The sequence below is a fragment of the Bemisia tabaci genome, chromosome 2 (genome assembly GCF_918797505.1).
Source record: "Bemisia tabaci chromosome 2, PGI_BMITA_v3".
NCBI lineage: Eukaryota > Metazoa > Arthropoda > Insecta > Hemiptera > Aleyrodidae > Bemisia > Bemisia tabaci.
The window spans coordinates 32,134,310-32,158,186 of NC_092794.1; the positions used below are offsets into that span (position 1 = coordinate 32,134,310).

Consider the following 23,877-nt stretch of genomic DNA (forward strand, 5'->3'; position numbering starts at 1 on the left):
GGACGCCTTTGAGTGGGCTTGAACCCGACCCGCGAATGTCATAGCGGAGCACTCTTCCACTGAGCTACAGGGAGCTGATGATGAGCTGGGTTGAAATCACGCCTGTTAAGGCTGTTATCGCATGCATTGCGTCAGTGCGTGGCTCAACATTCATCATAGATTTGATTAACGCCGTTTTTCTCAGGCTTCTTTCTTTTGCCTATTATTTATTTTTTTTTCGTGTTATTTATTTTTTTAATATTTTTTTTGTCTGATTTTTTTTTCGATATCACGTAATAGGTACTCACACTAAATTTACACCGGTGTAAATTACACCACATACTAACTTGAGAACTTAAAAATATTTTCAAAAAATATTTTTAAAATATTTTCAAAACTTTCTTAAGGAATATTTTTAATATGCATGTTTACAGGCAATATTTTTGAATTATTTTAAAAATATTTTTTGTAAACATTTTCAAAATATTCCTTTAAAATGTTTTCAAAATATTTTGAAAATATCTTAATTACAATATTGCCATGAAAATATTTTGAGAAAGGTGACAATATTTTCAAAATATGTTGGGCTATATGGGTTAGGTGAGACATTTAAGTCGAAAAAACTTTAAAACAACTAGAGAATTGGATGCCAGGCACATGGCGTGAATTTGTTACAACATGATTGCACCGAAATTGCAGTCTTTATAGTGCCTTGAAAAAGAAGGTTAGGCAACAAGCATAATCTACATTTCTTGCAAACTTATTGCAATAAAGTTGCAACTTTTTAAGCGCCTTCAAATGAACGTATAGGCAACAAGCAAAAATTGCAATCAACTCACAATCCATTGCAATGAAATTGCAATCCATGCTACTTGGGTCTTGGCTGGTGGTACTGTAAAAAAAAAATGAGAACAGAGAGGGCCCCAACTCAATACACACAGGGTAGTTGTGTTTGCTTCACATTGTACGGAAGAAGGGGGCTAGGAGGCTAACAAGGCTTTTGAAGAAAGAGGCTCGAAGATCAAAATTTTAGATTCAGCGGTTTTGAAAGCATAGAAGCTAGGGAATTCAAGAAAAATTCACTACCTTCACGCCATAGCCCACTTCAGATAAAATTTCAGGAGCGACATAAGTTGGCGTCCCACACACTGTGAAAACAGGTCCATTGACTTTTTGAGCTAATCCAAAATCTGCTACTTTTAGGCATATCACATTTTTATCATCCATTTGAACCTGAAAAATAGAATACAAGAGCGTATGTTACAAGAAGATTTTAAACAGAATTAAAAGATTCCAATTTTTGATCTCTTTGAAGAACTTTCTTGATGAACATTTATCTTATGTTGCTGACATTTTTTCAAGGCTAAGACAAAATAAGGAAATAAAAAGTTTACTAAGAACAGTTAAGGTTAGATGCACAAAGTGAAAGAAATTATAATTTTGTCATTGTGCTTACAGTTCAAAATGAGAGGAAAATTTTCAGAGAAGTAGTGTGAAAATGACGGTTTTACGGCAAATTGTGCATAAAAATATGAATTAAAAATTAGGTTAGCGGGGTGGGCAGTGTTGTGAAATTGGGCATTAAAAGATGAATTGGGGTAAGCAGCGTCAGACCATTTTGTTCTTCTTTTTTTTTGGAACAAATACATTATTATGATTTTTACATGATGGAAGCTACGCTTTACAGAGCATAGCCCGAAGGCCTTGTTTACATACTGATTTATTGAAGCCTAACTTAAGTTTATATCTACTTTTATTATCATAAAATCCCTCATGTCGTTTCCCTTTATAGAGTTACTTAAAGTCTAAATTAGTGCTTGAAGTTTCTCAATCTTCTAGTCTTTTAGTCTAAATTGTTCTCTTCGGGATCACGGATGGTAGGTATTTCATCGAGGGAGGAAGGGATGGCTGTGTGTTCTTCTGTTGTATCTTCTCTCGGGATCTGTTGTTTTTGTATAAGTATTTCTTTGATATATGCATACATCACTTTTCAATTGTTTCTTGATTCAAGCATCATCGGTACGGTTTCATCTAGTGTTAATGTTGTTCGTAAAAGTGTATCTGATGCTTCTTTTTGTGTTCTTATCTTGACGCATGTATAAAACGTATGCTCCGGTGTGTCTTAGGTGTTATTTTTACAATGTGGGCAGTATGGATTTGATCTTAGTTTGAATTTGAACAGATAGTCTGCATACGCTCCATGGCCGGAGAGAAACTGAGTTAAATGGTAATCAGAATGTCCGTGTCTTCTATATATCCAGTGGTGTAATTCTGGGATTAGTCTTTTCAGCCAATAATTAGATGATGATTCCCATTCTATGATCCAACGTGTCAGTCTGTCTTTTTGTATTTCTTCTAGATCTTCTTTCATGCATTTACTTGTCTTTTCTATTATAAATATTCTTTCCAAAGGAGTACCGAAAATTGCATTAAGACAAAACTCCGTCGTCCGTGCCATACAATTGTGTAGATGTAATTAGGCGTTGTTGTGAAATTGTGCAGAAAAAACTACTTGTTGCTCCTTCAATGTGAGGCTCATGCAACAGTTTTATTTAATAATGCTCCTTCAATTTGTAGAATATGCACCGCAGGTGTGTTTTTGCTCCTTCAAAATGTGGCGATACCACACTGCAGGGTTTAAATGAGGTTGCCAAATTGTGCAAGAATTTAAAGTGAGAGAGGAGACCCTACAAACTGTGGTGATATGAAGATATTTTGGTATAAAGTTGCAAAATTGTACATGAAAAGTTAATTTTCGCCGCAAGAGTGGGATCTCGAGGACTAGGGACTGTGGTTTATAGGCATCATATGGAGAATGTAGACTTTTAATAGGATACTATAGTGTCAGGTTTGGATGGATTAGGTTTGATCCTTCAAGCAGCAATGTCTCGACTAGAATTTTAACTTCGGATAGTAAAGGATAAAAAAAAAAGATAAATAATATTGAGAGAATAATATATTTGTGCCTTTTACTCTCACATTATTTTCCATTTACTTTATAAACAATTTCATTACATTGTTCAACTTATAATACAAAAAATAAACTTGATTCCGATCGGATGACGTTGTTAGTTGATTCATTATATAATTCACCCTCCTGGGAGTTTGTTTCCCGGATGTCTCATTCGTCGCCGAAAAAGTGACGAAATTATGACCATGGGTACATGATGCACAGTGCAGTGTCTTGAGGACAAAATCGAAAAAATCGACTTTGATGGATGATGGAAATGACCAATGATTGAAGAGAAGGATAGCCGGGAGGCAAAAAATTGGAGTTTCTCGACATGAAAATACTGTTGAAGGCGTGGGAGGGGGAGGGGAAAACACGGTAACCGCGCAGATGGACGATTAACACAAATTCAGTAGCAGGCATCATGTTTGATGACGGGTGATAACTGATATTAACGTGCACAGGACGGAGCAAGGTAGAATGCTTAGAAATAAGGTATGCTTTACTTTACTTTTACTACTGGCGCTACAGCCCGGGGTGGGCTTTGGCCTCCAAGACAACGCGCCTCCATCCTGTTCTGTCCATGGTCTTTTCCTTCTATCCTGATACGTTCATTACTCTAAGATCTTTCTCTACTTCATCTTGCCATCTCAGCCCTGGCCTTCCTCTCTTTCTTTTCGATAGAACTTTGGCTTTCATGATTCTCTTTGGCATTCTTTCCTCCTTCATTCTGCTAACGTGCCCTAGCCATTGAATTCTTTGCGATTTGATGAATCGAACTATATCTTCTTGTTCCAGTATCTTGTCGATTTCGCCGTTGTTTCGAATTCTCCATTCTCCATTTTCTTTGATGGCTCCAAAGATCCTTCTTATGATTTTTCTCTCAAATCTTCGCAGCATGCTCTTGTCATTCTCTGTCATAGTCCATGTTTCTCCGCCATATGTAACAATTGGTCTAATAAGGGTCTTATATATTTGTAACTTGGTCTTCCGAGATATCAGTCTGCTTTTGATTAGCTTCAAGTTGGCATAATATGCTGCATTACCTGTTTGTATTCTATCTTTAATTGACGTAGTTGTTCTGGCTTCATTATCGATTAGGTTTCCCAGATACTTGAACTTTTTGACTCCTTCAAATTCTTTGCCATCAATTATTAAGTTTTGCGGTTTTCTTCTTGACTCTGAGGATGATAATATCATGTACTTGGTTTTAATTACATTTACCACTAGTCCTAAATCTCTTGCTCTTTTTTCCAATTCTTTGTAGATCTCTATTAATTTTTCTTTAGTTCTCGCAATTAGGGCAATGTCATCTGCATAGGCACATGTTTGACTAGATTTCGTGAATATTGTCCCTCTTTGGTCGACATGTTTGACCGCCATGTGCAGCGCTATTATAAATAGCGTACTTGACAATCCATCCCCTTGCTTCACGCCCTTGTTAAAGTCGAAAACATTGCTCACTTTATTTCCTATTTTAACCTTGGCTTTGGTGCTACTCATGGTCATTGTTATAAGTTTGATGAGCTTTCTTGGTACATTCATTTCATCCAGGGCCTTTATGAGTGCCTTTCTATTGACACTGTCGAATGCTTCCTTGAAGTCTACGAAGAGCATGTGTAAATCGATTCCGTACTCATGACATTTTTCCATGGTTTGTCTGATCACAAATAATTGATCGGCTGTGCCTCTTCCTGTTCGGAAGCCGCATTGGTATTCACCTATCTCCTTTTCGACTACCTTCTTCAGTCTTTCATTTAAAATTGATGACATTATTTTATATGCCGTGCTTAAGAGTGTAATGCCTCTATAATTCTTGCATTCTAATTTGTCTCCTTTTTTGAATATTGGACAAATTGTTCCGATATTCCATTTTGATGGCATTTTTTCAGATTTCCATATTGCTTTTATTAATTCATGCATTTCTTTGATTAACATTTGTCCTCCATTTTTAAGGAGCTCTGCTGTAATTCCATCTTCGCCTGGAGCTTTGTTATTTTTCATTCTTCTGATTCTTTCCGCAACTTCTTCTATAGTTGGTGTTTGTGATAAATCATCCTCATTTGTGTGGTCTTCTTTTTCCATTGTTTCTTTGTCGTTTAGTATCATCCTTTCCTTTTCATTTAGCAGCTCTTCGAAATGTTCTGCCCATCTCTCCATTATGTCCTTTTCTTCTCCTAGTAACTGACCATCTTTACTTCTGCACCCGCTTGTTTTCGGTTGAAATCCTTTTCTCATTCTATTAACGGCAGCATAGAATTTTCTACTTTCATTTTGCTTGCTTAATTGTTCTATTTCTTCTATTTGTTGTATCATTGCTTCTTTTTTCTTTTTTCTAAGAAGCTTATTAGCTTCTTTTCTTGCTTTGTGATATCTTTCTTCATTTCCTCTTGTGTTTCTTTGCAGCATCTTTTTTCTTGCGTCGTTTTTTTGATCTATGATGTTCATGCATTCTTCATCGAACCATTCTTCATTTCTGGTTTTTCGTTTTTCTCCAATTGTTTCTTTTGCTGCTTCTAAAATTGCTTTCTCAGTTACTGTCCAAATCTCTTCAGGCGTTTGATCCCTTCCTTCCATTCCATCTGTTTCTTGCTTTAGCTTGCTGTTCAAGACATCCACGTACTTCTTTTGTAATTCTTTATTCTTGCTTAAGTTTTCTGTGGCCCAGCGCTTCACTTCATGTTTGGGCCCTTTCATTACATTTGCGATTCTTTCTCTAACTTTAACTTTTACAAGGAAATGGTCTGAGTCGCAGTTAGGCCCTCTGCAGCTCTTTACATCAATTACTGATGACATATGTCTTGAGGATACTAGTACGTGATCGATTTGATTCACTTCTTCACTTCCTGGGATCTTCCAGGTTCCAAGATGGATTCTTTTGTGATCGAATGCTGTGCTTTTGACATAAAGTTTATTTCTTGCTGCGAATTGTACCATCATGTTACCATTATCATTGTTTTTCTCATGTAGCGTGTGAATACCAGCTACTTGTTTTTGGTCTTCGTTTTTTCCAACTTTTGCATTGAAGTCTCCCAAGACTATCAGCATGTCATGCTGGCTTACTTTTGTACACACTTTTTCGAGTGCCTCGTAGAAACTTTCCTTTTCCGTTTCTTCTTTCTCCTCTGTTGGTGCATGCACTGACACAATGGTGATATTCCTAAATTTTCCTTTTATTCTTATTCGGCAGATTCTGTGGTTGATATTTTCATATTCTAGGAGAGTATTTCTTGCTGCTTTGGATAGTAGGAATCCTGTGCCAAATTGCCCTGTATTTTCACTTGTTCCACTGTATATCATGCTGAATTCTTTCTTGTCTATTCTTCCTTCTCCTTGCCATCTGATCTCTTGGACGGCTATGGAGTCAATGGCATATTTCTGCAGTTCTTTGGTCACTTCCATCATTTTCCCTGCCTTCTTCATAGTTCTTACATTCCATGTGGCTAGTATAATGTCCTTGGTTTTTTGGGTTTTTTTCCGTGATCCATACTCTTTAGGTCGCTTTATCCGTGGGTTTTCTGGGTACCGAGGCTTTGTCTTGGTTTTCGTAGCTTTGTTTTTTTTACGTGGTAGGGTTGCTAGCCCTACGCACAACCCTCCTCCTTTTCCTGGGCTTGGGACCAGCAAGAGAAAAACAACTCTCCTCTAGGCGGAGTTATAAGGTATGCTTGCCTTTACAAAAATTCTTTAGATCCTTTTTATTTTTTGAACTAGCGACCCGTACATGCTTCGCACATAGCTGTCTACACAGTTTGAGCGACAGGAAAAATCCGCAAATAATCCTAGAAATTCATAATTGTACAATTCCTTGAATAAGAAATTGTTATTTTTTCTTCTTTTGAAAAAATACTATGCAAATAGGGAAGTAAGGTACATATTTTGTTTGCAAAGGGAAATAGAACTTGTTTTAATAGAAAAATGTAGTTCACAAGTGTACACCCAACAGAAAAATTCCATACTTTTTCAGCACTTCCAATCAACAAAATTCGAAAAATTTGAATTTTTTGCTCGAATTGCCACAAAGAAGACAAAACAGTTTAAAAAATTCCGGACCTTCTTGCAGAATTTCCGCACTTTTTCAGTGCTTCCAGACCGCCCTTAAGAAATCAGTATCGTTTCCGGACTTTCCAGAGATTCCGGACTTTTAGATACCCTGAACATGCAACACTCAAATTTTCTCTTCAAAATGTTGTTACCTCCTCACCCCTTTTTCCTTTAGATTCATATTTTAATGCACAATTTTACAACACTACCCATGCCGTTCAGTCCAATTTAAATTCATCTTTCAGAGTGCAATCAGGTAAACACAAATTTTTCGATTTTAGGGGTTTTTTTTTGGGGGGGGGGGGGGTTTCCCATACTTTGTCGAGGGTGCGAATTCGGATTCTCGTTTAGGATCCTCTACAGATGAGAAATCTCACCCACAAGTATATAATTACGATCGCTTTTATGCATTCTAGGCAGTCCTGAATTCATTTCTTACGGGGCGATCTCAAATTATGCAAAAACGTCTGATGTCTATGTTTATGTTATTACTCATTTTCCGCTGTTACGTAACTTTCATTGGAACCTCCAAGAAAAATTGAATAATTATTTTTGTGTCACTGGCAGTCTGACAATATTTGTTACTCTAATTTCAAGGTTTTTAGAGGGGTCAAAAGTAATTATTTTGGGGTAGATTTTTGCGACTCATACGAAAACGTCCGATTTCCAGCGCTCTTTTTTACAATTACTCAGCAATGGGTGGGAGTTTAAAAGGAACAGTTGTGTGCCTTTTCTACAACCCTGTACTAAGGATACACATGCTCCGATTTTTTTCAAAACACCGATTCTAAGGCCCCCACAGTATTTTGCAGTTTACTAAATGTTGGTTTTTTTGGACATCAGACGGTTTCGCAGGTGCTGATTCAATTGGTATGATACCTTCTCAAAATTTGTGTATAGCGTTTATCTCCTGAATAGATCCTCTGAGAGGGTTGTGTAATTTTCTACTGGGGGAATGAAAAAGCATTGATTACGCAAAATAATCATTAGCTTCCAGGAAAAAACAAGATAAGCATTGATGGAAAAGGAGGAATAGCAAAAAGGAAAAAATATGGTTTTTTGTAAAAGAAATTGCAGAAAAATGAAGGATTTGACCACCGCTTGAATCTCTTCAAACTTACCATTAAATTTTCTGGTTTAATATCTCTATGTACAATATGATTTTCATGTAAATAAGCTAAAGCAGACGCTAAATTCATCATCATAACTTGAGCATTCTCTTCGGAAAATTTAACGTGTTTAGCAACAGCGTCAAATAGGTCACCACCCTGAAAAAAATGATGAACTATCAATGCCAGCGAATCCAATAAAATTCATGTAATATGATAAGTATAGATGATGCTAACTTAGCAAATGAGAAAAAAGGTGACAACATTATGAAGTATACCATGGCCTGTTAATAACACCTACTTCTACATTTCCCTGTATTCATTTCCTTTTCATTTCCTTACCTTCCGGCCAAAGTATCACAAGCGTCATTTACGCTTGGACGCTTTATTGCCAAACATTTCAATATATTTTCGATTATTTCTCGAAGACTTTCGCATGTGCTTCTTAAACATTTCAAGAATTAATCAAGTATCCAGTAGTCAAGTAATAATCCCCCCCCCCTTCATCCAGGGGTATATTCTGTGCTGCATCTCAGTCAATCAAAAAGTAGTTCGATACTTCCCCCTTACTCACTTTAGCAGAATAATCAAATGGAGGGGGGTAGAGATTAAAAGCATTGACAGTCCATTTGCCGATAAATATGAGGTTATGAAATTCACTTCAGATTGGCTTTACAACTTTATAGTAAGGCGTGCGAAATTCATAGGAGAGGCGATTAACAATACTTTCTTCCTCTATTTCAATCTTGAACTGCATCTCGGTCGACCCTCCCAGATGCAGTCGTCCTCATTGGCATGAAAAAAGTCTCAAATTTATGTCAAAACCGTCGGTTTGATGCGACTTGCCTAAGCAATTTTCGCTGCTCAAGTTCGGTCGCGCGCTCCCCCCCCCCCCCCCACCCTCCTCTAGGGGTATATTCTGAGCTGCATCTCAGTCAACCTTCCAACATGCAGTCGAAATCATTTACATGAAAAAGTCTCCAAAACATGGCGAAGAAATCGGTTTAATGCGACTCGCTGACGCTGAAATCGGTGGCGTAAACACCCCCCCCCCTTCCTTCCCTATAAGGCAAAATTGTTCAGTTTCTGAGTTCGGATGGTATCTAGCCTATTCAGAGGATAGAATAGACTCAACAAACCATTAGAGCATCTTAAAGGTGACCGATGAACCTGGGTGTCATAACTACCAATTATATGCTGAATTAGCAACTTTGACCCCCAAAATGAGGGGTAAAACTTCGAGATAGGAAGAAAGGCCCGTTGACACTTTTAATCAGTAGGTTAAGACCTACAACATATCAAAAAACCAGCCGATTTAACCGGGCCCACTTTTCTCATAAGGTTTAGACTGTCGTTCTTCGGAAGAGCAAAAGAAAGTTTAGCACCATAGTTTTTTGTCATGCAGACAGAAGGACAGCCAATTGTTTGGAACCCGAGACCGTAGTCGAAAGAATCAATGCTGGCTGTGACGTCACGACTAAATGAGTCCATAAGCATAATTTGAAATTCTCTCCAATAAATGGCGGGAATTTTTGGAGCCTCCCAAAAAAGAGGCTGATTTTGGCCCCTTTATAGGTATTCGATTCGACCATCGGACCAACGTATAAATAGAAGCTTATATCAACAGAAAACTCAGGAAAAAATTTCAAGATGAGTATAGGAACCGTTTTCGAGTTACGGCGGGGCAAAGGGGTCACAATCCCGCCTAATTTTTTGCTGTTTTCTTGTAGAATTGATGTATCGGCGGGATTCTTATCGTTGTTTACGCATGTGTAGCACATGGATTCCTACGTGTTTCTACTCGTAGAATCGATTTTCATCGTGCCGAAGCGATAAACTGATCAGTTAAATCGATTTTGAACGATTTTTCAGGATCGAAATTGTTTCTTTTCGATTCATGAATGAATAAATGAACCTGAATAGACTGAAGCACACGTAACCCTATGTATTTTGATGCGGAGAATTGATTTTTAACGTTGACGAGTCGATTTATCTATCTTTTGTATCGAATTTTTGCGATTTTTTACGGAAAATCGATGACATTTCGGCATTAAAATCGGGTTTGCTCCATCCGAGATCAAAGATATATACCCAACATGATTGGAGCACATCGACTCTTACGTATTTTTATACGTGGAATCGATCTAAAACCTCGATAAGTCGATATAAAACTGTCCCTCGAGTTGGCCGAGTATGACCAATCGATAAACCGACTCGTCAACCTTAAAAATGATTCTACGTGTAAAAGTACGTGGAAACGACGTGCTCCGACCATGTCAGGTGCATATCTCCACCCTCGGACCGTAGGTAACCAATTTCATTCCTGATCAAAAAATCGATTTTCCATAAAAACCACAAGAAGTCAATATGACCAGTCAATATATCGACTCGTCGACTTCAAAAATTGATTTTGCGAGAATAATCAGAAACGAATCGATGTGCTCCAGTCATGTCTGGTACATATTTCCAATACCGATCCAAAATAATCATCGAATATCCGTAAAAAATCCCAAGGGTTGTGTATGTCAGATCGATATATCGACTCGTCGACGTTTAAAATTGATTCTACGTGTAGAAACACCTACGTAAGGACTGATGTGCTCGAATCATGAAGGGTACATTTCTCCGATCTTGGATGGAGAGACACCGATCTCAATCCCGATAAACCATCGATTTTCCGCAAATAATCGAAAAAATTCTATACAATTGATCGCTACATCGACTTATCGAGGTTATAGATCGATTCCACGTTTAAAAATACGTAAGAGTCGATGTGCTCCAATCCTGTTGGGTACATATCTTTGATCTCGGATGGAGCAAACCCGATTTTAATGCTGAAAAGTCATCGATTTTCCGTAAAAAATCGCAAAAATTTGATACAAAAGATGGATAAATCGACTCGTCAACGTTAAAAATCAATTCTCCGTGTCAAAATACATAGGGTTACGTGTGCTTCAGTCTATTCAGGTGCATTTATTCATTCATGAATCGAAAATAAACAATTTCGATCCTGAAAAAGCATCGATTTTCCTTGAAAAATCGTTCAAAATCGGTTTAACTGATCAGTTTATCGATTCGGCAACGTTGAAAATCGATTCTACGAGTAGAAACACGTAGGAATCCATGTGCTACACATGCGTAAACAACGATAAGAATCCCGCCGATACATCAATTCTACAAGAAAACAGCAAAAAATTAGGCGGGATTGTGACCCCTTTGCCCCCCCGTAACTCGAAAACGGTTCCAATACTCATCTTGAAATTTTTTCCTGAGTTTTCTGTTGATATAAGCTTCCATTTAAACGTTGGTCCGCGATGGTCGAATCGAATACCTAAAAAGGGGCGAAATTTTGGGAGGCTCTTTGGCGGAAAATTAAATAGATTGAATCTTGGTTTCTTTAGTCACAATTCCTTTGGAAGATCAACCGCGGCGATTCTCATGGTTTTCGCGGCTACTAATGAGAAATAATACCCCAATAGTCCCATTCTCCTTAAATTGAGTAACAAAGGCCTGCAAAGCAGGCCCTGCAGGGCGTGAAGCGCCCTTTTGGGGTTGGACCGCGTAGCGGCCACTGCATGGTATGGGGTTAAGTAGCAAGTCTTGTTTTCTGATGATCAAGAACCCTTCATGTCTCTTTTCATCCAGAGGTGAGCTAGGTGTCTACTGATTTGGCGAAGCAGGAAAAAATTTCCTGACTGAAATGTCCTGACTTTTCACAACAACACTGAAACTAAACTGAAAATGAAGAGTGGATCACTAGACAAGGTGCAAATTGAAGCATTTGACCATCCTGTCTTTTCAAAGTCTCTTATTCTTATCTTTTCAAAATTTGGAAAATTTCGTATTTTAGCGAGCATCAGGAAGTTAGAAGCTTCAGTCAACTCAAAAATCGTGAAAATCGCCCAGGTAGATCGCTCAAATTGGGCGTTACACCGCCACAGTTCGTTTGAACCAAAGTTAAATGAAAAGTCGATGCACTCATGATTTCTCTTCAGAACCTTGAGGTATGATGTAAATACATTCCTTTAAGCCCAAAACGAAAATATTCTATGGAGCTCTCGGAAAATAAGGCCGATTTAAAGGTTTTTAGCCCTGAATCGGCTGAAAATTGCTGATTACAGAGCAAATATCCAATAATTATGGCTGTACTCTTTGTTTTTTGAAGTTGTGGGGGCATCGGGGGTAGGAAAAGGCCTTTTTCTTCCTTCACCCTCCCCCGCCCCCTTCCATAAAAAACCATTTACACCCATGCATGTGCATGTGCTCAAATTGATATGCATGTCTTGCTAGTTTGAGTCGGTGGATTGGACCCAAAGTAGAATACCGATGACCAAACTCGAAAATTGCACAATCGCTTATTGCAACGTTGCAGATTTCCTTCTATTATTTTTTACGGCCGAGAATTTGCAGAATTTCGAGGAAAACTTCATTCGTTTTTTTTTACAATGATATTAAAATTCAGTGGAAGTAATTCTCTCAAATCTTTCTATGGTTCGTATATAAATAAAGAAAGTAGAAAAATATACGAGCAGAAACTCTGAAACGTCGCAATCAAGATGCGTTTAATATTTGAGTTTACCTTTCAATATTCTTTAAAATGTATTAAAAATACAGCAGGATTAATTGGAATATTTGAAGAAAAAATAGTCTTTTTCACGAAAATAGAGGGTTAGTTATATTGAAAGCATTTGAATACAAAATATGGCAAAGCATAACCATGTTAGAATGGCAGAAAAGCAATTTAGCAATCAAGCATAAAATGTACTGTGAATGGAAGCATATAAGCAAACAATGAATACAGGACGACAAAGCAGCATAAATCATATAAAAATCGCATAAAATCATTTAAGGATGGAATTATAAAAATAATCAAGCATATTAGTATAATTTTAAGTAAAGATGATTATACCCACAAGATTACAAATGCAGTGAATTGTACTCGCAAACTGCGCGTAGCAATTGAGTTAAGTAGTTCGGGTTCGTTTCTGCTACTTTGTATTTCAGCCATGTGGCTTTAAAATCTTGATGGACACTCTCAGGGGCTTGCTCGCTATAAAAGCCGAGACCTTGTTGTTTCTTTTCACAGTACTCAAATGCTTTCAATATAACTAACTCTCTATTTTCGTGAAAAAGACTATTTTTTCTTCAAATATTCCAATTAATCCTGCTGTATTTTTAATACATTTTAAAGAATATTGAAAGGTAAACTCAAATATTAAACGCATCTTGATTGCGACGTTTCAGAGTTTCTGCTCGTATATTTTTCTACTTTTTTTATTTATATACGAACCATAGAAAGATTTGAGAGAATTACTTCCACTGAATTTTAATGTCATTGAAAAAAAAAACGAATGAAGTTTTCCTTGAAATTCTACAAATTCTCGGCCGTAAAAAATAATAGAAGGAAATCTGCAACGTTGCAATAAGCGATTGTGCAATTTTCGAGTTTGGTCATCGGAATTATACTTTGGGTCCAATCCACCGACTCAAACTAGCAAGACATGCATATCAATTTGAGCACATGCATATGAATGGGTGTAAATAGTTTTCTGTGGAAGGGGGCGGGGGGAGGGTGAAGGAAGAAAAAGGCCTTTTCCTACCCTCGATGCCCCCACAACTTCAAAAAACAAAGAGTACAGCCATAATTATTGGATATTTGCTCCGTAATCAGCAATTTTCAGCCGATTCAGGGCTAAAAACCTTTAAATCGGCCTTATTTTCCGAGAGCTCCATAGAATATTTTCGTTTTGGGCTTAAAGGAATGTATTTACATCATACCTCAAGGTTTTGAAGAGAAATCATGAGTTCATCGACTTTTTATTTAACTTTGGTTCAAACGAACCGTGACCGGGTACTTACGGCTTTCCTCGGGAACTTACGGCCGATGGGGGGTGGATTCGGCTTTCAGAGCTTCTTAGGCAAAAAAGGCTGAAAAATTTGGAAAGTCAATTTTGCGGAAATCGAGACATCAAGAGGTTTTACCGGAATCAGGCGTTGTCGAAAACGGTTCAATAAAACTTCAGAAATGAGCGTTACATTGAAACCCCCAACGATTTTATTTATAGAGATTTGTGTTGAGGTTATGTCAATGTTTTAAACCAATTGAAACGTCAAACCATCATCATAGACTGTCCATAGAAGAGAATAGATGAAGCATTGAGTTGGGGAAAAGCAAGAGGCTCTAGTCGACAGAAAGTTTTCAAATCTACTTTATCGACAGAAAGTAAATTTGATAACTTTCTCCCACCCAAAACCATAACACTGTTACAACCACTACTGTGAAATTGTAAAGAAATATTTTACTCCTGAATTGTGACCAAAACATAAAAAATGAAGAAAATCATTATCCTGTCGAATGAGGAAGAGAAAAGTACGTAAAAATAATTACCTTCAACTATTGAAAATAGAAAAAAATCTACGAAAAACATTTTAAGGATTGTGAGTTTTTAGAAAACAAAGTGCCTGGAAATATGAATTGTAGATTCGGCAAAAAAATAAAATATAATAAACTGACCTTTGGTCATAGAGGTGTTGAAAATTTGAACGGAGAAAATACTTCTTGAATTAATAGGGTACAAACTGTTTATGAAAAACTCTACCGCATTATATTCCTGACGGTCAATGGCCCTTCTGGATTAAGTAATTTTGAACAGCTCTATGAGCAGTGATTGGCTTATTACTCTTTATTTTGTTGCCTGGTTTACTATTTTCGTTACAAGGTATTTTGTTCTCAAAAAACTTACGATTATTGAAATTCTGAGGCACTTTTCAGCGCTCAGCCGATAAGCGGCGCTTATTGCTTTCGAATTGCCACTAGAGATCTAGTATAGTAGAGTGCTCCAGCGGTCAAATGGCACACCAACTCATCCATCCCCGGAACACCATTTTTAAAATTTTTTTTTTTTTTTTGATTACCTGATAATACCTCTATGAATACGATTGAACACAAATTCGCATGATAAATAAATAACAGTCCTAAAACTCTCTTCACTTTTCGGTTTATAGTTATCCTATAATTATCTCTGAAAGTCCAGGATTCGAGTTTTTTTTCCCAAAAACTTTACCACTGGTTATAACCTTATTTGAAGCTTAGTAGAATTCCCCTACATCTAGGTTATGTGTCTTTCACCTAGGTACTGGAGAGTATTACCATCCTTTTGCCCCTCTCTGCAGCCTGATTGTTGAAATTTTTTGTTTGTCGGGACGATAAAGATGACATAGGTTAAAAGGCGGAGCGTGATTGGTCGGCCATGTCTTATCGCTGCTTTGTCGTGTCTATGTCCGGTTGACCTCTCGACAAGCTAACGGGACCTCTCGACAAGCTAACGGGACCTCTCGACAAGCTAACAGGACCTCTTGAGTCTCCGACAGTATGTCGATCATCCCACCCGACAAAGCAACGATTAGACATAGCCAACCAATCACGCTCCGCCTTTTAACCTATGTCATCTATGTCGTCCCGACAAACAAAAAATTTCAACAATCAGGCTGCTGATTGGTTCATGAGTTTTGGCCTCGCTGGCACTCTTCTGGCCTAATAAGATCAATCCTCATTTTCTGTAGGCCACGATTCAGATTCAGATGACGATGACACCACTCTCCCGTATTTGTTTCTCGCGTCTCGCCTACTCCTTGGTTCTCATCTATCGTCCATAAGCCATCCACCTCGTAGAGTTTGTGTTGTAAAATTTAAGAGTTTGAAAGTGTCTTAAGTTGTGCCCAAGCACCAATTACAACACAGTTTGCATTCTCATGCTGAAAAGCATAGAAAAATGACAGGATCATTTTGAGCAGTTCAAGAGCAGCGATTTGTACCTTCTTGATTAGTCCAGGCAATCAAGCCTCTTAGGTGGAAAAAATTCGGAGGCAAATTCCAACTAAAGGGCGTTAATGTACCCCAGTAGGAGTGTAGTTTCTGAAAATTCCCCAACTTTCCGACATGCGGAAAGCCCTTAAAAATCAGGGAACAACGCACATAACTTGGCATCAAATTATCGTACTGAGGTCATTTTTTTTTTTTAAATTGTCAGAAATTGAAACAGGTGCATGTTAACGACAACAACGTTTGGAGAAAAAATTACCATAGTGGTCAAATTTACGAAAAATTGAAAATTTGTTTTTACTAAAAATCTTTAAAGCTGATTTCAGGTCCCAAATCGTTAGAAATCGGAGAAAATGCCTTCTTCAAAAGTTTTAAAAAATTGTTTAAGCTTTAAAACGGTATGTTAACGAAATTTAACGATGATTTGTTGCCAAACTACGCGGAAAAAACCCGAGATTTTTTTTTACGCGCGAGAGCAACAGATCCTTCCGACTCAACGCGTAGCCACTTGTTAAAATTTCTCCAGGATCTTACTTTTAACATATAATTATGAAATTGGGAGTATCTACTTGTTTAATGAAAGTATGAGAACACCCCCTCTCCTTCCACCCCTACCCCTTGTTGCCATAATTATTATAAAAATGTTATCTCTATCGCGTTAGTGAGGGAGAACTACGGTTTGACCCGGAGCAAATTGCATAACACACTTTTTCTATGTAAACGTCATCAGTAGATCCTCCTGAACAACATACTGAAATTTTACCACGGTCCGACCCCGGAGCACCCCCCAAAATGCCTAAAATCAAAATGGCGGCCGTAATAAAGACGTATGGGATTTTGGTATTTTAAAATGTTCCTATAGTGTCATGTGAGGTATCTTTTCCTATGTAATTATGGTCGCAGATTTCATATATGAAGTCAAAAAAGCCCCCGGGTCAAAAGAGGTGTCCCCAATCCAAGATGGCGACTAATTTTGAAAGGCAAGGGAGATCATTTTTTAACTTTTACGTGATTGGGCAAGTGAGGTATCATTTCCTACATAATGTTGGTCAAGGATTTCATTAAGTTGTCAAAACAGCTCCCTGGTCAAAGGGGGTGCTCTAAATCAAAGAGGGCGGCTAAATTTGAGAAGCAGGAGGGGGAGGGGTGCATTTTGTAGATTTTTACGTGAAAAAGTGGATGTGGTGAATCAATTCCTGGATAATTTTGGTCATGAATTTCATTATTGATGTAAAAACAGCTCCACGGTCAAAGGCAGTGCTCTAAATCCAAGGGGGCAGCGAAATTTGAGAGGTAGTAGGGGTGCATTTTTGAGATTTTTACGAAAAAGGCGAAAGAGGTGTATCGATTTCTATGTGATTTTGATTCTAGATTTCATGTATCGAGTCGAAAAAGCCCGCTGGCTGAAGGGGGTGTCCCAAATCCCAGAAGGCGGCTACATTTGTAAGGTGGAAGGGTGCATTTTTTTGAAAAAGAAATTCACCTAACAAAGCAAGGAAGGTGTCCATTTCCGTTTATTTCTAGCCCTGGAACAGAAAATAGGTGTGAAAAGTTTCTTTAATAAAACAAAGATCATAATAGTACGACTGATAGGAATATATGCTAAGAAACGCGCGTTCGCCCTACCTATTGAATTAACAAGCAAAACATACTCCCTTCCAATTGTAGTACGTCTCTAGCATTCCTTAACCATCTCTGCAAGAGGATTTATTCTCTTTTTCTTCGTCTCCCTATTACTGGACATTGCATGGACTTAATTAAAATCTACTTATCCATTCCTATTCGGCACACACTTCCAATCCATGGCGTAGGGTGGTGCATGTGAAAGTATATGCAGATGTTGATATCGTTGAAAAGGGTGTTTAAACTTGCAAGAGCACCGCAACATAAATGTAATAGGAGAGGATCCAGACCCATTTGTTTTTTTGTTAAATCGATCAGAAGACATCAATTTTTCTTTGCTCTTTAGGAGTGATAGTGCTTAAATGCTGAATGCAAGACGATAGCTCACAACATCCCTTGTATACGTCACAGAATCAGTCAAGGTTTATGTAAGCAGCTACTGTTCTTTAATGCGTTTACTGGTTGCGATTCAACCTGCCACATGCTTGGAATCAGAATAGGAATTACATTCAATACGCGTGTGTTAAGCATTTTCTCACAAAGACTAGAGGTTAGGCAGAAAACAAGAATAAAGAAAAAGTGACAGAAACGAACGTTAGAAATGAAGTAATTGGAGAACCAATCAAACTGAAAGTAACATTTAATATTACAGAAGAGAACAGTACATTCTTACGCTATAATAGGCCGTAATTGATATAATAATTAATTAAGCACAGCAAGTAAACCGGGATGAAGGAAAGTAGAGACAAGATCATACAATGTATAGAGACAAGATAGAAAAGATGGAAAATCATCAGATAAATTACTTGCTATTTATCTGATATTGATTTTATTGCCGCTTTAAGAAGGTTTATTTCCAAAAGAGGGATCTCCTCAGATATCTACTCAGATCATTCCAAACCTTTGATTGCACTAAGAAGGAATTGCATGATATGTTGTCCTCGCTTTCTAAAAATGAAACACTTCAGCATGATTTATCTGGTAACTCTATATATTGGCATTTTATTCCACCAAGAGCTCCTAACATTGGGGGATTTAACGAGGCTGCAAATACAACTCTAAAATTTCATCGGAAAACAGTTACAGGAAATTTTGTTTTCACTAATAAGGAATTCTAATACGCAATAATATTCTAATATTCTAATTCATAATTCTATTATGATTTCTAATTTTTTTCCGGCCAGCTGAATTTTAGGATGTGTGAATAAAATATTTTACGGCAAGGATGGACACACCAGAGTTGATGAACTTTTCACTATAGTAATGGTTACATAACTAGACCGATTTGTAAGTCTGCTCCATTATTAATTCCCTGAAAGAATCTGTTGAATCCCTTGCAGGGTTCAAGGCACGGTGCTCCTGAAAGGGGTTTTGATCAAAGTTGGTCCTGACATAAAAATTTGAGCTGGAATGTCAAAAGGAACACTACCTGATACTAAAAACCACAATTTCGAAATAGGTTGTAGGAGCTCCTGGAGAAATAATCGCGATTTTATGGTTTTTTTTAGGCTTTTTTCGGAAAATAGGCTCATGTAGGGAAACTAAATTCTCCCCCTGCCCCATTTCTTCTTGGATTGATCTGAATTTTTAGTATGTTATTCTCTGGTATAAAGTACGACTCTCCTGAAATTTTCATGACCGAGAAATTTTTTTTGCTCCCGTTCCAGCGTTGCAAAGTTTCAAACTTCAAAATTATGGATTTTGCGAAAAAAAATTGTGACACTGGCCCCCTGCTTCTTGGATCGGTCTGAATTTTTAGTATGTTACTCTTCGATATGAGGTTAGAATTTCCTGAAATTTTCATTGCCGGAAAATATTTTGTCCTCTCGTTGCAACGTTGCCAAGTTTTCAACTTGAAAATTGTGAGTTTGGAGGTAACACGATGACATGGGCCCATGTCTGAATGAATTGATCTGAATTTTTAGTATATTATTTTCCCACATAAATAGCAAAATCTCTGAAATTTTCATGACCGAAAAATTTTTTTACTCCCGTTTCGACGTTGCCAAGTTTCGAACTTCAAAATTATATGGATTTGACCATAAAATGATGGCGTTTGGGCGGGACACCTTGCAGAATTGTCTTTACTTATGAGTAATCTTACGAAATGCTTCACTAATTTGTCCCTTCAAAACTGTGAATTTGCCTTGTTTTTTTGTTTTTTGTTTGTTGGTTTTTCATTCGATTTAACAGCGTCCATTCAAATATAATTTGATATGCTAAATGCATATGCACTCGAAAAACCAACAAACAAAAAACAAAAAAACAGCATTTGCTGTTTCAGCAAGATGCAGTGTAGGTACATTCATCCGGAATAAAAGTAGTAAAACGGCAACAAGGCAAATTTACGGTTTAGAAGGGACAAATTAGTGAAGCATTTCGTAAGATTACTCATAAATAAAGACAATTCTGCAAGGTGTCCCGCCCTAACGCCATCATTTTATGGTCAAATCCATATAATTTTGAAGTTCGAAACTTGGCAACGTCGAAATGGGAGTAAAAAAATTTTTCGGTCATGAAAATTTCAGAGATTTTGCTACTTATGTGGGAAAATAACATACTAAAAATTCAGATCAATTCTTTCAGACATGGGCCCATGTCATCAAGTTACCTCCAAACTCACAATTTTCAAGTTGAAAACTTGGCAACGTTGCAACGCGAGGACAAAATATTTTCCGGCAATGAAAATTTCAGGAAATTCTAACCTCATATCGAACAGTAACATACTAAAAATTCAGAACGATCCAAGAAGCAGGGGGCCAGTGTCACAATTTTTTTCGCAAAATCCATAATTTTGAAGTTTGAAACTTTGCAAAGCCGGAACATGAAAATTTCAGGAGAGTCGTACTTTGTACCAGAAAATAACATACTAAAAATTCAGATCAATCCAAGAAGAAATGGGGCAGGGGGAGAATTTAGTTGCCATACATGAGCCTATTTTCCGAAAAAGCCTAAAAAAACCATAAAATCGCGATTATTTCTCCAGGAGCTCCAACAACCTATTTCGAAATTGTGGTTTTTAGTATCTGGTAGTGCTCCTCTTGATATTCCAGCTCAAATTTTTATGTCAAGACCAACTTCGATCAAAACCCCCTTCAGGAGCGCCGTGAAGGGACGCGGTATGTTACGGAATGTAATTTCCATGGTTACAGACTTACAAATCGGTCTAGTTATGTAACCATTACTATAGTGAAAAGTTCATCAACTCTGGTGTGTCCATCCTTGCCGTAAAATATTTTATTCACACATCCTAAAATTCAGCTGGCCGGAAAAAAATTAGAAATCATAATAGAATTATGAATTAGAATATTAGAATATTATTGCGTATTAGAATTCCTTATTAGTGAAAACAAAATTTCCTGTAACTGTTTTCCGATGAAATTTTAGAGTTGTATTTGCAGCCTCGTTAAATCCCCCAATGTTAGGAGCTCTTGGTGGAATAAAATGCCAATATATAGAGTTACCAGATAAATCATGCTGAAGTGTTTCATTTTTAGAAAGCGAGGACAACATATCATGCAATTCCTTCTTAGTGCAATCAAAGGTTTGGAATGATCTGAGTAGATATCTGAGGAGATCCCTCTTTTGGAAATAAACCTTCTTAAAGCGGCAATAAAATCAATATCAGATAAATAGCAAGTAATTTATCTGATGATTTTCCATCTTTTCTATCTTGTCTCTATACATTGTATGATCTTGTCTCTACTTTCCTTCATCCCGGTTTACTTGCTGTGCTTAATTAATTATTATATCAATTACGGCCTATTATAGCGTAAGAATGTACTGTTCTCTTCTGTAATATTAAATGTTACTTTCAGTTTGATTGGTTCTCCAATTACTTCATTTCTAACGTTCGTTTCTGTCACTTTTTCTTTATTCTTGTTTTCTGCCTAACCTCTAGTCTTTGTGAGAAAATGCTTAACACACGCGTATTGAATGTAATTCCTATTCTGATTCCAAGCATGTGGCAGGTTGAATCGCAACCAGTAAACGCATTAAAGAACAGTAGCTGCTTACATAAACCTTGACTGATTCTGTGACGTATACAAGGGATGTTGTGAGCTATCGTCTTGCATTCAGCATTTAAGCACTATCACTCCTAAAGAGCAAAGAAAAATTGATGTCTTCTGATCGATTTAACAAAAAAACAAATGGGTCTGGATCCTCTCCTATTACATTTATGTTGCGGTGCTCTTGCAAGTTTAAACACCCTTTTCAACGATATCAACATCTGCATATACTTTCACATGCACCACCCTACGCCATGGATTGGAAGTGTGTGCCGAATAGGAATGGATAAGTAGATTTTAATTAAGTCCATGCAATGTCCAGTAATAGGGAGACGAAGAAAAAGAGAATAAATCCTCTTGCAGAGATGGTTAAGGAATGCTAGAGACGTACTACAATTGGAAGGGAGTATGTTTTGCTTGTTAATTCAATAGGTAGGGCGAACGCGCGTTTCTTAGCATATATTCCTATCAGTCGTACTATTATGATCTTTGTTTTATTAAAGAAACTTTTCACACCTATTTTCTGTTCCAGGGCTAGAAATAAACGGAAATGGACACCTTCCTTGCTTTGTTAGGTGAATTTCTTTTTCAAAAAAATGCACCCTTCCACCTTACAAATGTAGCCGCCTTCTGGGATTTGGGACACCCCCTTCAGCCAGCGGGCTTTTTCGACTCGATACATGAAATCTAGAATCAAAATCACATAGAAATCGATACACCTCTATCGCCTTTTTCATAATATATGAGGAGGTTTTCATTTCTGCAACCAGATTCTGTAACTTTTGATACCTTGCTTCAGTTCGGTATCCCTGCCGGTGACACTAGATTGAAGATACCACTCGGTCGATTCAACAATCCGTGACCCAAGATACAGAATTTTGTCTTACGAGTGGATTCCAAAATCTACAAGATTTATGTTGACAGTTTTAAGACAGAGTTAAGTTTTACAGGTTGGTAAGGAAAGGTAAAAAATATGGGAATGAACGTCCTTGTATATTTCCAGTGAGTTCCTAAAAAAATAATCCTTCATTAGTAGCAGGAAAAGTTTCCTTGGTAGAAATTGGAGATTAGATAGTTGAATCACTAAATACAAAAAGGGCACAAGTCCAGAAAACCAAATTGTTCAGGAGACACAAAAAACTGTTTATTTCGTTGTAGATATTTTTTGAAACATAACGACTTTCCAAAAAATGTCTACCACGAAATAAACAGTTTTTTGTGTCTCCTGAACAATTTGGTTTTCTGGACAAGTGCCCTTTTTGTATTTGGTGATTCAGTTTACAGTAGAAAACCCATTTCGTCAAATGATCACTACGGCCATCTCTCATCCAGTTGGAGAACTTATACCTTTGATTAAAAAATGCATGAACCACAGAGACTTTTTGTAAATTGAGTTCATAATATTGCGAAAGTTTTTTGAAGTTGAGTCTTTGTTTACATTCTCAAAGTATCAGAAGTTCTACAGTTTGATCGTATTTCCTCCTAACTTTATCAGCTTATGTGTAACGATTTCTAATTTACTCAATTTACTCAACTCCTCAGCAGGCCAAAAATCCACGCCTCAACGGATACATATGAGAATCGTGCGTTTCAACGAAATCTACCACCCTTAAGTCCTTATCATCACTCAGGAACCACCGATCTTTTCTGCAGGTGTCATGAAACATTCATGACAAATACTGTTGCGATCACCTTTATCCTACATATCTATGCATTGTAATTCTAGTGATCAGCTCCGTACTCACAATTCAATTTCTCATAGAGTACATAGAGTCGTAATGTAAGTGGGAGAGCTGGCGCCACTTTTAAGCATTTTTCATGTCCCGAATTCCCAGACTCCTGTGTGACGCCGGGTCATTTTTTCGATACATAATCGATTGTTCTCCATACACAGGTACCCGGCCATCCGATGACAACAACAACAACAACAACAAAGGAGATAGAAATTACCACGTATTCCACACCGCCATTTCGGATCGAAAATGTATCGGAAAAGCGACCCGAACTCGGCGCACACCGGGCTCGGAATTCGTCAAGCAGAACATGGCGCCAGCTCTCCCATTTACATTACGACTATGTACTCTATGCAATTTCTGTAAAATACAGTTCAACGGTGAAACTACTAGACCACGTATCTCAGATTGCAATGTTGTAGACTTTCTATCATTCTTTCTTCTTTACACGGAAAACCAACCGACGTCAGTTTTTAAAAACTTCTGCAATTTATCTTCTCGGTGCGAATAAAATTCTGTGAAAACCAAGGGGCAAAATTGATTTGTTCTCCGTCAAAATAATAAAATGGGAGGGGAGATTTTTAAGCACCACAAACGAGATACATGG

At 37.4% G+C, this 23,877-nt stretch overlaps 1 protein-coding gene across 3 annotated transcripts in view; it reads right to left on the bottom strand.

Annotated features, from left to right (window-relative positions):
* LOC109037860 (serine/threonine-protein kinase GL21140) overlaps positions 1 to 23,877 on the bottom strand; it is an 89,852-nt gene that overhangs the window by 8,879 nt on the left and 57,096 nt on the right. For all 3 annotated transcript variants that reach the window (XM_019052706.2, XM_019052704.2, XM_019052707.2), the window contains exons 8-9: positions 8,095 to 8,241; positions 1,066 to 1,212 (exon numbers count right to left, since the gene is read on the bottom strand). In XM_019052706.2, coding sequence (XP_018908251.1) covers positions 1,066 to 1,212; positions 8,095 to 8,241 — 294 coding nt within the window. The remainder of the gene's footprint in view (positions 1 to 1,065; positions 1,213 to 8,094; positions 8,242 to 23,877) is intronic.